The sequence below is a fragment of the Procambarus clarkii genome, chromosome 59 (genome assembly GCF_040958095.1).
Source record: "Procambarus clarkii isolate CNS0578487 chromosome 59, FALCON_Pclarkii_2.0, whole genome shotgun sequence".
NCBI lineage: Eukaryota > Metazoa > Arthropoda > Malacostraca > Decapoda > Cambaridae > Procambarus > Procambarus clarkii.
The window spans coordinates 27,192,427-27,209,926 of NC_091208.1; the positions used below are offsets into that span (position 1 = coordinate 27,192,427).

General features: G+C 46.6%; 1 protein-coding gene across 2 annotated transcripts in view; it reads right to left on the reverse strand.

Annotated features, from left to right (window-relative positions):
- Ent2 (Equilibrative nucleoside transporter 2) overlaps positions 1-17,500 on the reverse strand; it is a 193,489-nt gene that overhangs the window by 127,589 nt on the left and 48,400 nt on the right. For both annotated transcript variants that reach the window (XM_045758700.2, XM_045758699.2), the window contains exons 2-3: positions 11,299-11,783; positions 6,593-6,752 (exon numbers count right to left, since the gene is read on the reverse strand). In XM_045758700.2, coding sequence (XP_045614656.1) covers positions 6,593-6,752; positions 11,299-11,335 — 197 coding nt within the window. In that variant the 5' untranslated portion in view covers positions 11,336-11,783. The remainder of the gene's footprint in view (positions 1-6,592; positions 6,753-11,298; positions 11,784-17,500) is intronic.

Sequence of the window (17,500 nt, forward strand, 5' to 3'; positions counted from 1 at the left end):
TTTACGCAGCCTTTCCTCGTAACTCATACCTCTTAGTTCTGGGACTAGTCTAGTGGCATATCTCTGGACTTTTTCAAGCTTCGTCTTGAAATGGCTTGAAAAAGTTCAGTTATGCCACTAGGCTAGTCCCAGAACTAAGACCCTAGTTGTACTCACTTATCTGTGCTTGCAGGATCAACCTCTAGCTCTTGGATCCCACTATTCTAGCCACTGGTTGTCTAATGCAATGACTCCTGACCCATTTCTCTAACATACCAGCATTTAAAGTTATGATTGGCATTTGTCTCTACAATCTTGCTCCTTTAGGTCATTCTATTTACTCACTTCCCTCACGCTAAAGGAAAACTTTCTAACATCTCTATGACACATCTGAGTCTCAAGCTTCCATCCGTGCCTCCTTGTTCTGTTGATATTGTTGACCAAACTACACCCTAGAAATTTAAAAGACGACGACGTTTGGGTCCGCCCTGGACCTTTATCAAGTCAACTGTGATGAGACGAGGGAGGCACGGGCATTAAGTAAGGCAAGATAGAGGTGCATTTTCATATATTGTTTTTCACTGAAACATTTCCACTCTTTCCACCTTGTCAATCTTTATAAGTATTTTATACGTCTGTATCATGTCTCCCCCCCCCCCGTTTCCCTTCTCCTTTCTAACGTCGTCAGGTTTAATTCCTTCAGTCTGTCTTCGTACCTCATCCCTCGCAGTTCTGAGACGAGTTTCGTTGCAAACTTCTGCTCCTATTCGCGCTTCCTTATGTGTTTCTAATGTCTCCAAGACATTAGAGGCTCCAAGATGGTGGCTCCAGGATGGGGCGGCGTACTCTAAGACTGGCCTCACATAGGCGGTATACAGTGATATAAAAGCCTCCTTATTCAAGTTTCTGAAGGATGTTCTGACTCTTATCAGAGTAGAGTATGCGGCTGACGTTATTCTGTTCATATGAGCCTCTGGAGTTAGGTTTGGTATGTCCACTCTCAGGTCTTTTTCTCCAGACGTTATAGAGAGGTAGCTTCCCTTCATCGTATATTGGCCTTTCGTTCTCCTGGCTCCTGTCCCCATTTCCATCACCTTACACTTGCTGGTGTTGAACTCTAGCAGCCATTTCTTGAACCGTCTATGCAAGCTGCTCAAGTCATTCTGGAGAATCTTACACTCCTCATTTGTCTCAATCCTCTTCATTAGTTTTGCATCATTTGCAAACATTGACATTATGTCTCAACTCCTGCAGTCAAGTCATTTACATAAATGAGGAATAGAATGGGACCCAGCACCGATCCTTGAGGCGCCCCGCTTGTTACTCTACGCCAGTCCCACTCCTCGCCCCTCACTGTCACTCTCTGACACCTGTCTGTCAGATAATTACTTACCCATGATAGTGCGTTTCCGTCTATTCCCGCCTGCTTCTCAAGCTTGTATAATAGCCTTCTATGTGTACTGTACCAAAGGCTTTTTGGCAGCCCAGAAATATGCAATCTGCCCGTCCTTCTCTGTCTTGCCTTAGTGTGTGTGTGTGTGTGTGTGTGTGTGTGTGTGTGTGTGTGTGTGTGTGTGTGTGTGTGTGTGTGTGTGTGTGTGTGTGTGTGTGTGTGGACTCACATAGTTGTGCTTGCGGGGGTTGAGCTCTAGCCCTTTGGTCCCGCCTCTCAACAGTCAACTGATAATTTTAACATATAATAACCTAATTTTGTAGGCGACATATACGTCACGCATAGACGAGATAAAACACCTAAATTATTGGGATCGTCTCAAAGCTCTCCAAATGTACTCACTAGAAAGAAGACGAGAGAGATATCAAATAATATACACCTGGAAGATACTGGAGGGCCAAGTACCAAATCTACACAGTAAAATAACAACGTACTGGTGTGAACGATATGGAAGAAAATGTAGAATAGAACCAGTGAAGAGCAGAGGTGCCATAGGCACAATCAGAGAACACTGTATAAACATCAGAGGTCCGCGGTTGTTCAACATCCTCCCAGCGAGCATAAGAAATATTGCCGGAACAACCGTGGACATCTTCAAGAGGAAACTAGATGTATTCCTCCAAGGAGTTCCGGACCAACCGGGCTGTGGTGGGTATGTGGGCCTGCGGGCCGCTCCAAGCAACAGCCTAGTGAACCAAACTCTCACAAGTCAAGTCTGGCCTCGGGCCGGACTTGGGGGAGTAGAAGAACTCCCAGAACCCCATCAACCAGGTATCAACCAGGTGGTTATCATGTCTCTCCTTACTCTTCTATTTTCCAGGGATGTGAGGTTCAGCTCCCTTAGCCTTTCCTCGTAGCTCATACCTCTCAGTTCGGGACGAGCCTGGTGGCATACCTCTGAATCTTCTCTAACTTTGTCTTGTGTTTAACTAGGTATGGACTCCAGGCTGGAGCTGCATACTCCAGGATTGGTCTGACATAAGTGCTATACAGGGTCTTGAACGATTCCTTACACAAGTTTCTAAAGGCAGTTCTTATGTTGGCCAACCTAGCATATGCCGCTGATGATATCTTTTTGATGTGGGCCTCTGAGGACAAGTTCGGTGTGATATCAACCCCCAGATCTTTTTCTCTATTTGACTCTCGCAGGATTTCACCTCTCAGATGGTACCTTGTGTTCAGCCTTCTGCTCCCTTCGGCTAATTTCATTACTTTACACTTTCCTGAGTTGAACTTTAGTAGCCATTTTCTACACCATTCCTCCACGTTGTCCAGGATGTTCTGTACTCTGTCTATCTTCATCTGTCTTGGTTCTTCTCATAATTTTTTGCATCATCAGCAAACATTGAAAGGAATGAGTCTATACTTTCTGGAAGGTCGTTTACATATATAAGAAACAGGATGGGTCCAAGAATCAGCCTCCACCACATCACCGTCTCATGCATTCCACCTGTTAACTACTCTGACATTCAAAAAGTTCTTGCTAACGTCCCTGTGGCTCATGTGGGTACTCAGTCTCCACCTGTGTCCCCTTGTTCGCGTGCCCCTTTCCCCCCCCCCCCACCCTCTTCCTTGGGTGTGGCGGAGGAGAGAGATAGAAGGTTGAGGAGGTAGGTGGTATGGAGTGGAGCCTCCACCCACCCCAGAGTGGAGCCTCCACCCACCCCAGAGTGGAGCCTCTACCCACCCCAGAGTGGAGCCTCCACCCACCCCAGAGTGGAGCCTCCACCCACCCCAGAGTGGAGCCTCCACCCACCCCAGAGTGGAGCCTCTACCCACCCCCAGAGTGGAACCTCCACCCACCCCAGAGTGGAGCCTCCACCCACCCCCAGAGTGGAGCCTCTACCCACCCCCAGAGTGGAGCCTCCACCCACCCCAGAGTGGAGCCTCCACCCACCCCCAGAGTGGAGCCTCTACCCACCCCCAGAGTGGAACCTCCACCCACCCCCAGAGTGGAACCTCCACCCACCCCCAGAGTGGAGCCTCCACCCACCCCCAGAGTGGAGCCTCCACCCACCCCCAGAGTGGAACCTCCACCCACCCCCAGAGTGGAACCTCCACCCACCCCCAGAGTGGAACCTCCACCCACCCCCAGAGTGGAGCCTCTACCCACCCCCAGAGTGGAACCTCCACCCACCCCCAGAGTGGAGCCTCCACCCACCCCCAGAGTGGAGCCTCCACCCACCCCCAGAGTGGAACCTCCACCCACCCCCAGAGTGGAACCTCCACCCACCCCCAGAGTGGAACCTCCACCCACCCCCAGAGTGGAACCTCCACCCACCCCCAGAGTGGAGCCTCCACCCACCCCCAGAGTGGAGCCTCCACCCACCCCCAGAGTGGAGCCTCCACCCACCCCCAGAGTGGAACCTCCACCCACCCCCAGAGTGGAACCTCCACCCACCCCCAGAGTGGAACCTCCACCCACCCCCAGAGTGGACCCTCCACTCACCCCAGAGAAGACTCGGCCTCACAACACCCCCGCCGTCAGTAGCCAACTCTGCACCAACCTCCTCCTCATAATTCCTCCAACCTAGGCCAAAAATACCGCCAATGTAAACACGAGTGCTATAGCAGCCCCACTTCTGGGCATTTGGACTACACACACACACACACTGAATAGCAAACCAAACAGCTCCTCATTCATAACCAAACTGTAAACTAGCGAGCACTGAAGGCCCGCCCTCTGAGCTTATATCCTGCCTTCCAGCACACCTGTCTTCACCCTTCCAGTAAGACTTGGCAAGGGAAAGCAAATCTCGCCTCAAGGCGGCAGGATTTGCAGCAGTTGATGTGGATACCAGAAATGTTGCCCTTCTTCTACACCCATCGCTGGTGGCACTATCTACACCCGCCGCTGGTGCACTATCTACACCCGCCGCTGGTGCACTATCTACACCCGACGCTGGTGCACTATCTACACCCGACGCTGGTGCACTATCTACACCCGACGCTGGTGCACTATCTACACCCGACGCTGGCACTATCTACACCCGACGCTGGCACTATCTACACCCGACGCTGGTGCACTATCTACACCCTGACGCTGGCACTATCTACACCCGACCCTGGCACTATCTACACCCGACGCCGGCACTATCTACACCCGACGCTGGTGCACTATCTACACCCTGACGCTGGCACTATCTACACCCGACTCTGGCACTATCTACACCCGACGCCGGCACCCATAAAGTATGCAGCATCACAAAGGAGTCACATGTATAGTTCGCGGGAAGAGCGGTACACACCTGACTCCTGTGAAAGGTCACCTGGTCTGAGGGACTTGTAGTCATGCACTTCATTGTAAGTTCATTGTCACAAGTGTTGTGAACTTCGCTATCAACAAGGACTGCAGTTCATTATATTAAGTGCTGTAAAGTTCATTATGTCAAGTGTTGCACAGTTCATTATGTCAAGTGTTGCACAGTTCATTATATCAAGGGTTGCACAGTTCATTATATCAAGTTCTGCACAGTGCATTATATCAGGTGTTGCACAGTTCATTATATCAAGTGTTGAACAGTTCATTATATCAAGTGTTGCACAGTTCATTATATCAAGCGTTGCACAGTTCATTATATCAAGTGTTGAACAGTTCATTATATCAAGTGTTGCACAGTTCATTATATCAAGTGTTGAACAGTTCATAGACAAGGACACAAACTATAGCACTGTATCATCCTTTGCCGATGACACTTAAATTTTTTATGAGAGTAGACAACATTAGAGAACACGGTAAACCTCAATATTTATGTAAACTAGGAGCCAGATTCACGAAACAGTTACGCAAGCACTTACGAACCTGTACATCTTTCCTCAATCTTTGACGGCTTTGGATACATTTATTAAACAGTTTACAAGCATGAAAACTTGCCAATCAACTGTTGTTATTGTTATAAACAGCCTCCTGGTGCTCCGGAGCTCATTAACTGTTTAATAATTGTAAACAAAGCCGCCAAAGATTGAGAAAAGATGTACAGGTTCGTAATTGCTTGCGTAAGTGCTTTCGTTAAGATGTAAAGGATCTGGGTGTAATCATGTCGGAAGACCTTACCTTCAAAGAACACAATAAAGTAGCCGTCACAACTGCAAGAAAAATGACAGGTTGGATAACAAGAACTTTTCACACTAGAGATGCTATACCGATGATGATACTTTTCAAGATGCTAGTGCTCTCTAGAGTGGAGTACTGCTGCACAATGACAGCCCAATAAACTCGCCCCTCGGGGCAAAATTAAAAAAAAAAAAAAAATGACAGCCCCTTTTAAAGCTGTATAAATTGCTGACCTGGAGAGCGTGCAGAGATCCTTTACTGCTAGAATCCACTCAGTAAAACATCTAAACTATTGGGACCGACTAAGAGCCTAAATCTGTACTCCCTTGAGCGCAGGCGGGAGAGATACATAATAATTAAAATATTGAAACTATGGACTGGATTAAAATCTGAACACAGACATCAACTCCTGAGGAAACCCGTAAGGAGCACAACTGGCCGATCTCTCACAGTGTTCAAAGGACACCTGATCAACCAGGCTGTGAGTCGTACGTCAAGCTGAGGGCAGCGGCGTCCAACAGCCTGGTTGATCGGTCCACCAACCAGGAGGTCTGGTCGGAGCACGGGCCATATTGATTCCCGGAATCATCACACGGTAAGTAGGTAGGTGATGTAATTATATGTTAACCACCAGTGACGTATATAATCTTACAAGAGATAAAAATTCAGATAAATATCCCCCCCCTCGAAAAAAGTACCCGACACAGACACAAAATCCCCCCAAGTACCCGATACAGAAAATCCCCCCAAAAGTACCCGACACAAGACAAAATCCCCCAAAAGTACCCGACACACACACACAAAATCCCCCCCAAAAGTACCCGACAAGACAAAATCCTCCAAAAGTACCAGACACACACACAAAATCCCCCCAAAAGTATCCGACACACACAGAATCCCCCAAAAGTACCCGACACACACACAAATCCCCCAAAAGTACCCGACACACACAAAATCCCCCCAAAAGTACCCGACACACACAAAATCCCCCAAAAGTACCCGACACACACAAAATCCCCCAAAAGTACCCGACACACACAAAATCCCCCCAAACAAGTACTAGAACCACACACACACCACAAGAAACCGATAAGAAAGCCGCTTACCTGTCCTTGGGCGGCTCCATGTCCACTTCGAAGGTCTCGAAGGTGTTGACATTCTTGAAATTGAGCTCCTCCTTGGGGAGGTTGGTGTTCTCCCAAGACGGTGTGAGACGCACGGGTTCGACCCCACCCAGGAAGAGCTCCTTCTCCCCCGCATTCTCGCCTGCCAAACAAACACATGTGTAAATAAAGTTCATTATTTAGGAGTACTTATATGGTTTGAGCTCAAAACATTATAGTTTGTCCTACAAAAACACACTATTAGAGAAAATGGATAAAATGTTGTTAGTAAAGAAAACGGTAACAAAAGCGTCATGTGAAGTGGCAAACTACGATAGATGTAACGCCTTGAGCCATACCTATCTTACCATCAGATAGGATATGATGACCAAATCCCCCACACCAGAAGATGCTGAGACCACGACGTTTCGCTCCGTCCTGGACCATTATCAGGACAATCGACTTGATAACGGTCGAGGACGGACCGAAACGTCGTCGTCTCAAGATAAGAAGTCTCCTCATCTTCAGGTTTGGTCATCATATCTACACCCAAGTTATTGTGACTCACCTGCATCAGATAGGATATCGATAGTATCCTATCGATATATATCGATAGATATCCTATTAGCAGCATGCAAGAAGCTATAAATATGCTCATTTTTCCAAGCTATTACTTCCTTACAAGCTAAAAATATAATCATTTTTATAAATGGTCATTAGACTGTGTGTGGTGTACAGTGTAGTGTACAGTGTGGTGTACAGTGTGGTGTACAGTGTAGTGTACAGTGTAGTGTACAGTGTAGTGTACAGTGTAGTGTACAGTGTAGTGTACAGTGTAGTGTACAGTGTAGTGTACAGTGTAGTGTACAGTGTAGTGTACAGTGTGGTGTACAGTGTGGTGTACAGTGACCCTCGCCCACCACCACCATCATCACTGCTACACAAGGATCACATCAACAGTGAATCATCACACACTTTACATTCACATACACGCACTCCAGTGTTACAAACAGCTTCCGCTCAGCCAAGTGACTTTTCTGGAATTCCTGGCAACCCCTTCCTAAGCCTGGTTGATACCTGGTTGATGGGGTTCTGGGAGTTCTTCTACTCCCCAAGCCCGGCCCGAGGCCAGGCTTGACTTGTGAGAGTTTGGTCCACCAGGCTGTTGCTTGGAGCGGCCCGCAGGCCCACATACCCACCACAGCCCGGTTGGTCCGGCACTCCTTGAAGAAAACTATCTAGTTTTCTCTTGAAGATGTCCACGGTTGTTCCTGTAATGTTTCTTATGCTCGCTGGGAGGGTGCTCTCGCGCTCGCTGGGAGGGTGCTCTCGCGCTCGCTGGGAGGGTGCTCTCGTGCTCGCTGGGAGGGTGCTCTCGTGCTCGCTGGGAGGGTGCTCTCGTGCTCGCTGGGAGGGTGCTCTCGCGCTCGCTGGGAGGGTGCTCTCGTGCTCGCTGGGAGGGTGCTCGCTGGGAGGGTGCTCGCTGGGAGGGTGCTCGCTGGGAGGGTGCTCTCGTGCTCGCTGGGAGGGTGCTCTCGTGCTCGCTGGGAGGGTGCTCTCGTGCTCGCTGGGAGGGTGCTCTCGTGCTCGCTGGGAGGGTGCTCTCGCGCTCGCTGGGAGGGTGCTCGCTGGGAGGGTGCTCTCGTGCTCGCTGGGAGGGTGCTCTCGTGCTCGCTCGTTCTTCTGCGCTACCTCCAAACACCACTACGCGACCCGTCTCAGATGACAGACTTCTACCGTCATGATCCTGGGTCTCTTGACGTGTACGTCCAACCACTTGGCCTGGACGGTAGAGCGACGGTCTCGCCTCATGCAGGTCGGCGTTCAATCCCCGACCGTCCAATTGGTTGTGCGCTGTTCCTCTGCCACCCGTCTCATCCCAAATCCTGATTGATTGATTGATGAAGATTAAGCCACCCAAGATGGTGACATGAATAGCCCGTAAGTCGAAGATTTTTTGGGTTTGAGTGAAGGGAAGGGAACTATCAGGGGGGAAAGCACCAAGCCATTACGACTACATAGCCCTTGGAAGGGATAAGGATTTGGGATGGGACGTGAGGGGGTTGGGGGGGGGGTGTTAGGAATAGTTCCCAACCACTTGTGGACGGTCGGGGATTGAACGCCGACCTGCATGAAGCAAGACCGTCTACCGTCTGGGGAGGGAGCCGGTCAGCCGAGCGGACAGCACGCTGGACTTGTGATCCTGTGGTCCCGGGTTCGATCCCAGAAGCCGGGGAGAAACAATGGGCAGAGTTTCTTTCACCCTATGCCCCTGTTACCTAGCAGTAAAATAGGTACCTGGGTGTTAGTCAGCTGTCACGGGCTGCTTCCTGGGGGTGGAGGCCTGGTCGAGGACCGGGCCGCTGGGACACTAAAGCCCCGAAATCATCTCAAGATAACCTCAAGATGTTCATATTTGTCTCTCATCTCTTCCATCCATGAGATGTTCAACGTGTTCAACTCTCTTGACCTGTTTTAGTCTATATTAACTATTTAAGCTTCTTTTTCTCATGTCAAATTTTATATATATATATATATATATATATATATATATATATATATATATATATATATATATATATATATATATATATATATATATATATATATATATATGTCGTACCTAGTAGCCAGAACGCACTTCTCAGCCTACTATGCAAGGCCCGATTTGCCTAATAAGCCAAGTTTTCCTGAATTAATAGATTTTCTCTAATTTTTTTCTTATGAAATGATAAAGCTACCCATTTCATTATGTATGAGGTCAATTTTTTTTTATTGGAGTTAAAATTAACGTAGATATATGACCGAACCTAACCAACCCTACCTAACCTAACCTTTCTTTATAGGTTAGGTTTGGTTAGGTAGCCGAAAAAGTTAGGTTTGGTTAGGTTAGGTAGGTTAGGTAGTCGAAAAACAATTAATTCATGAAAACTTGGCTTATTAGGCAAATCGGGCCTTGCATAGTAGGCTGAGAAGTGCGTTCTGGCTACTAGGTACGACATATATATATATATATATATATATATATATATATATATATATATATAATATTAAACCCTCTCTCAGTCTTCCTAAAGAGCTTTTTATTTTATTTTTCAGAAAATTTGTTATTCATGTTTCTCACTTTCTCCTCAGTCGTTCTATTTGTCCCGTCTCTTTATTCATTCAATATACCTTTTTACTCTCGTCCTCCTCCTGTTTTCCTGCCTCTCATTCTCTTGCTGCTCATACAATTCACTTTTTTGTTTTCCTTATCACCTGTTGTCATTATTTCCTCCTGTTCTTCCTACACCCACACACACACCAACCCGTTCTCGCAAATTTAATAAGTCAATATTGACTTATTAAATATGTGCATAGGTGACATACTTAACATAATAGATACCCTTAAAAAGATTCATAGAAAACACCGACCTTACCTAACCTACTGAGTATGTTAAGATAAGCATCTTATTGCTTCGTAATTACAATTATTACCTAACCTATAATAGGTATAGGTTAAGTAATAATTGTAATTACGAAGCAATAAGATGCTTATCTTAAGATACTAACAAGGTTAGGTAAGGTCGGTGTTTTCTATGAATCTTTTTAAGGGTATCTATTATGTTTAGTATATCACCTATGCACGTAGTTAATAAGTCAATATTGACTTTACGAATTTGCGAGAACGGGTTGCACACACACCGCCTCCTGCAGGCGATGAGTCACAATAACGTGGCTGAAGTATGTTGACCAGACCACACACTAGAAGTTGAAGGGACGACGACGTTTCGGTCCGTCCTGGACCATTCTCAAGTCGTTTCGGTCCAGGACGGACCGAAACATCGTCGTCCCTTCACCTTCTAGTGTGTGATCTGGTCAACACCTCCTCCTCTTCCTACACTCACACTTCATTGCTGACCTTCCTATATACACACCGCCGGAGCCGGTCGGCCGAGCGGACAGCACGCTGGACTTGTGATCCTGTGGTCCCGGGTTTGATCCCGGGCGCTAGCGAGATACAATGAGCAGAGTTTCTTTCACCCTATGCCCCTGTTACCTAGCAGTAAAATAGGTACCTGGGTGGTAGTCAGCTGTCACGGGCTGCTTCCTGGGGGTGGAGGCCTGGTCGAGGACCGGGCCGCGGGGACACTAAAGCCCCGAAATCATTCCAAGATAACAGCAAGGCGCTGGGATTCAATTGTTTATCCAAGATCACTGTCAACCCTTCGTTTGTTCTCACTTAAGATTTTTCTCTTAACTTTCACTCTTTTTACCTTAACTTTACCATCCATAGCGTCAACATGGGATCAGACAAACCTCTACAAGCAACAGCCTGGTGGACCAAACTCTCACAAGTCAAGCCTGGCCTCGGGCCGGGCTTGGGGAGTAGAACAACTCCCAGAACCCCATCAACCAGGTATCAACCTGTTCCCCTCCCTGCTCTCCTATCCCTTACATGAAGAAAAACATACAAGAGGAGACATGATCACGACATATACGATATTGAAAAAACAAAGTGGATCGAAAAACTGAGATGGAAGAAACAAACGATTTAGGGACATATGGAAGAAGTCATTAGGGGTGAAAGTAGTGAAGCACGGGGAAGGAACACAGATAGTGAAGGCTAATGATAATTAATGTAAAAATCTATATGAAAACCAGATACAAAATTGTAAAACCAGATACAAAATTGTAAAACCAGATACAAAATTGTAAAAATAACTTACTAGTCCTGTAGCGTCTATGGGACTCTGATGCGGGCATGTTATCTTAATTACTCACAGGTAACCAAAGGTCACCACAGGTCACCGCAGGTCAATACAGATCACCACAGGTCAACACAGGTCACCACAGGTAACCAAAGGTCACCACAGGTCACCACAGGTCAATACAGGTCACCACAGGTCAACACAGGTCACCACCTGCTCACACACCTACACCACTACACTCCCGTGGTCACTCCACACTTTTCTGGTTATCTTGAACTGTTATTGTCTGTTATCACGTGTTATCTAATAAAGGTGTTCATTTCTCGCAGCACCACTAATTACCTCAAAGTCTTGCTGGCATCGCTCGCTTTAAACGTGTTTTTATACATACAAATACAGTTCACTGTACAGTTTCAAATCCCACAACAGACACCGGATAAGAGCACTTGTTTTCTATATCACTATTGTATTAAATAAACCGTTGTATTGCCAATATATACAAACTGAAAAAAAATATTATCAGCACCATAGAAACAGCCAGAATGTCGATCAACAACACAAAAGCAGAGTAAGGTCAAAGTAATCTATATCTATAACCCGTAGGCCTGTGTAAGGGTGGAAGCCAGACGCTTAAGGATAGTGTCACCAAACTTTGCAGGATGACTGGTGGGTGGATGGTGGAGGTCATTGACGGGGTCCGGGTCAGCCCCATGCCCCATTTTGATACAAAATTCCAACTTCCTTCAATACCAGACATCTTCAAAATGTAGATTACCGCAAAGATGATGATAATGAAGTATAGCGAATGTATTGATTATTAAAGGCTACGCTTTGGGGGTTTGGGTAACGGCAAATGGCGTAATTAGCAGCGTAAACACTCCATGTTATGCTTCAAATCCGGATTCACTCGCGAACCACAACAAACTTCACTCACGAAGGAAAACATGATTTTTTAAGTAGGATATCCTGCAGCGAGGGTGGCTGGAGGGAGAATAGGGAGGAGGGAGGGAGGGGAAAAATGGGGTCAGAGGAAGGAAGGAAGAAAAAAAAGCGAGAGAGGGGAGAGAAAGAGAGAGAGAGAGAGTGTGACAGAGAGAGAGAGAGAGAGAGAGAGAGAGAGAGAGAGAGTGTGACAGAGAGAGAGAGAGAGAGAGAGAGTGACAGAGAGAGAGAGAGAGAGAGAGAGAGTGTGACAGAGAGAGAGAGAGAGTGTGACAGAGGGAGAGAGAGAATGTGACAGAGAGAGGGAGAGAGAGAATAAATTTCGATATAAGCCTAACTTGTAGATGTAGACATCCATCAGTCTCAGGAGACTATGCAGTTGCGCCCTGGTTGTCGGTCTGGAGTGGCCTCTCCAGGGTGCAAAGCCTGGGTAAGTTGACATGGAGGAGAAGCTGTCACCCATGCAGCAGGTCCCCCATCTCCAAGGCGCCGAAAGTCTCCAAAGGAAAGGCAACCGCCAATACGATTATTTCCAGCGCCGTCGCGGGAACTGTCAGAACGAGGTTGAAGACAACAACGATCCGGAGTTGACCTCAAAGTTGGTAAAAGAAGGGATAGGGACCACCAAACCCGGAGGCCGCCGTGATCGGGGCCGGAGAAGAACCACCCCAGCAAGGGCAGGAACGACCCCCCAGCTTCCTGAAGCAGAGCCTGGAGGGCCGCACGAGCCCCAGGAGGTGGACGGCCCGCACCTACGGGTCCCAGACACAGATCGGCTTCCTTCATGACCCAGCAGAAGAGTAATAATTATTAATTAATTATATTATAATAATTATTGTCGTAATCATTATTACTCTTCCTTCTGCTGTATAAATATACTGGCTATCAGTCCCCCGACACAATGAACCACCACAAATAATAAGTTAATAACTAGCACAGTTCATCACGGCAGTTTTCCCTAACACCAATCTGGTTTAACTGCTCCTTAGTACTGCCAAGGACTTGGCCGAGAAGCGATGATCAAGGTCACGATTCATGAAGCATTTACGTGTTGCGGAACCTGTATATCTTTCCTCAATCATGTCGTTTAACTTCCAGATCGAGGACGAAGAACGATCTCCCAGCGCTTCGAAGCTGGACTGACGTCTCGCGAACTTGGACTTCATCTATTGATCGATGAAGTCCAGGTCTTAAAGCAACTTCTATGTACCTTCATGCTACCTTTGGCATGAAGGATGTACCTTCATGCCACCTTTGCATCCTCGGTAAATCCTTTGCACCCATGTAAATCCGTTTTTACCGAATATAACATCAATCCACTGTAGAATGCAAACTTTGGCTTATTTTAAGACCAAAGAAATTCAAATTTCTTTGGTCTTTAAGCATTGTTTGTACTAGCTCTATCTATAAATTCATCAATATTTGTATCACACCTTGTATGTATGTACTTTACCTGAATAAACACCTGAATTTGAATTTGAAATCCTGAGTGTGTGTGCGCGCGCAACTCGTCGTTGGCGGGGGGCGGGGGGTTGTAACGGTCGCAGCGGTTTGTCTCCAACTTCTTTCACTCTTTCTAGAAGATTCTCAAGTCACGGACGATGACAACGGTCGTTTGTGATCCTTAAATGTGGAGAAAGGTCACGCCTCTTGTGGGACTACTCAACAGTTCAAAGGTTCAAAATTGAATACATCGTGACCAGTAAGCTTGCGACTACGCTCGCAAGCTTACTGGTCTCAAACATACTAAATCGCTTTTCACTCGTATTCACTACGGCCAAAAATCACCGTGTTTTAATTATATAAAAAAATTAAAATTACTTTTTCAAATGAAATGGGCCCAAAGCAGCAAGTTTTGGGTTCTCTGGTAGGTCAGGGAGCCAGATTCACGAAGCAGTTACACAAGCACTTACGAACGTGTACATCTTTCCTCAATCTTTGACGGCTTTGGTTATATTTATTAAACAGTTTACAAGCATGAAAACTTGCCAATCAACTGTTGTTATTGTTATAAACAGCCTCCTGGTGCTTCGGAGCTCATTAACTGTTTAATAATTGTAAACAACCCGCCAAAGATTGAGATAAGATGTACAGGTTCTTAAGTGCTTGCGTAACTGCTTCGTGAATCTGGCTCCAGTCCTTTTACAAATTACGTCGCTTTTCGCTCGTATGCGTTACATTAGGCCAAAAAATGGTTGTAACAGAAAATGGAAGTGGCTCACGATATTGACGTACTCTCTCGTTTTCTGTTTTGGGTCCTCTGGTGGTATGTTAGGAGAGACCACTTTAAATTGACCGTTTTCTGGACGTTTTGAAACATTAGGAGAATTTCCTGCCCTCCTGGGGCCAGATTCACGAAGTTGTTACGCAAGCACTTAAGAACCTGTACATCTTATCTCAATCTTTGGCGGCTTTGTTTACAATTATTAAACAGTTAATGAGCTCCGAAGCACCAGGAGGCTGTTTATAACGATAACAACAGTTGATTGGCAAGTTTTCATGCTTGTAAACTGTTTAATAAATGTAACCAAAGTTGCCAAAGATTGAGGAAAGATGTACACGTTCGTAAGTGCTTGTGTAACTGCTTCGTGAATCTGGCTCCCTGACCTACCAGAGAACCCAAAACTTGCTGCTTTGGGCCCATTTCATTTGAAAAAGTAATTTTAATTTTTTTATATAATTAAAACACGGTGATTTTTGGACGTAGTGAATACGAGTGAAAAGCGATTTAATATGTATGAGAACGAATTGTGTATGTGTGTGTGTGTGTGGGGGTGGGGGGGTTTGAAACCCAAGAAGAAAACGGATCCTGAAGAACAGGAAGCTACTTTATTGAAAGGGAGACTTAAGAAAATACACGCCAGCCGCTAGCTATAATATACAGATGAATGCTGACCTAAATCTCTCTCTCTCTCTCTCTCTCTCTCTCTCTCTCTCTCTCTCTCTCTCTCTCTCTCTCTCTCTCTCTCTCTCTCTCTCTCTCTCTCTCCATATGGATGCTGTGACCTGAGATCACAGGAGATCACCGGCCAGGGCCGCTTGAGACCGGCTCAGGCCCATACCGGGTACCCAGAAACCGGTTTGAGTGTGGCAATACTTGGCCCTCACTCCGGTCTGACTCCTAATACCTCCTCCTGTATGTTCGCCGTTTGTTTATGGTTGTTCCCCTGTACACGGCATCAAGTTTGTTGCTTCGATTACCATTCGTCTCCCTTCGTGTGTGGGTAGATGTGTAGTTATACATATATTTATGTATGTATATGTATGGATGTGTGCGTTTGCCTGTATGTGGTGTTTGCTGAATTGATTTATAGGTTCCTAGCCCCGTGTGTGTGTGTGTGTGTGTGTGTGTGTGTGTGTGTATGCATGCATAGTCGCGCACACGCATGTATATAATACTATACATGTATGTATATCACACATACCAATATACAACGCTTGGCAAGGTCAACACTGTTCAATTTTCGGGGACCTTTACGTAGTAAAATGAATCATTAATAATTTGCCAACGCCATACATATATACATAGGCGCACGGACCCTCACGCACGCACGCACGCACACGCACCCCCCCCCCCCACACACACAATAAAGAGCTTTAAAAAATAAATACGTCAATAAAAGAGGAATGAAAGCCACTGTACTAACCAACAAGGGGATGAAAAGGTGGGTCTAGGGAGCTATTCTTACCCCCAGGAAACACATCTAGGTGAGTACATCTAGGAGAGTACATCTAGGAAAGTACATCTAGGAGAGTACATCTAGGAGAGTACATCTAGGAGAGTACATCTAGGAGAGTACATCTAGGAGAGTACATCTAGGAGAGTACATCTAGCAGAGTACATCTAGGAGAGTACATCTAGGAGAGTAGACCTAGCAGAGTACACCTAGGAGAGTACATCTAGGAGAGTAGACCTAGCAGAGTACACCTAGGAGAGTCCATCTAGCAGAGTACATCTAGGAGAGTCCATCTAGCAGAGTACACCTAGGAGAGTACATCTAGGAGAGTACACAGAGTACACCTAGGAGAGTACACACAGAGGAACTCTTTACTCTTACTCAACATTCTTTGGATCAATAAACTCATGAAAAGGTTATAGTGAGACCTTGACGTTACACTGACCCACCAACACGCTACACTGACCCACCAACACGCCACACTGACCCACCAACACGCCACACTGACCCACCAACACGCCACACTGACCCACCAACACGCCACACTGACCCACCAACACGCCACACTGACCCACCAACACGCCACACTGACCCACCAACACGCCACACTGACCCACCAACACGCCACACTGACCCACCAACACGCTACACTGACCCACCAACACGCTACACTGACCCACCAACACGCTACACTGACCCAGTTCGGACAGTATGAAGTTGGCTCTGCGGGCCGCTCCAAAGAAACAGCCTGTTGAACCAAGCTATCACAAGTTGAACCTAACCTCAGGCCAGGCTTGAGGGAGTAGAAGACCTCTCGAAACCCTCTCCAGGTATGTTCCAGGTATGCTAGTGGAGAGGCAGTCTCACTGGACATAAGTCAAGAGGTAAGAGGAAGGGGAACTACACTACAAGAGAGTAAGAGCTTTCCTGAGTAGATATGATAAGAGGAATAAGGTAAGAATCATTGCTTTAGACAACCAGCAGCTATAAAGATGGGGGTCCAAGAGCTAAAGCTCGATCCTGCAAACATAAACAGGCGAGTACAAACACACAAACACACTGGTTGTCTTCAGTGCGCACATTCCATTGATTATTGCAGTCCAGGCTCCTCTACGCCACCGCCTCTAAGGTGGTAGCTAAATACTTTTAGTCCACACACACACACACACACACACACACACACACACACACACACACACACACACACACACACACACACACACACACACACACACACCTGTTGATTGACGGTTGAGAGGCGGGACCAAAGAGCCAGAGCTCAACCCCCGCAAACACAACTGAGTACAACTGAGAGAGACAGAGAGAGACAGAGAGAGACAGAGAGAGAGAGAGAGACAGAGAGAGAGAGAGAGAGACAGAGAGAGACAGACAGATATAACCCCCCACCAGAGCCACAGATATCAACAACACAAACCCAGACCTCAGCACATCCACAAACATGATAACATCATTAGTATTTACCAACATTCACGTTACATAAACACACACAAAAACCTACCCACCTTTACAGCTGGCTTCCTAAACCAGCCAAATGCAACACTCGAAGCTTTAACAAAACCCCACACACAAAGCACTATTAT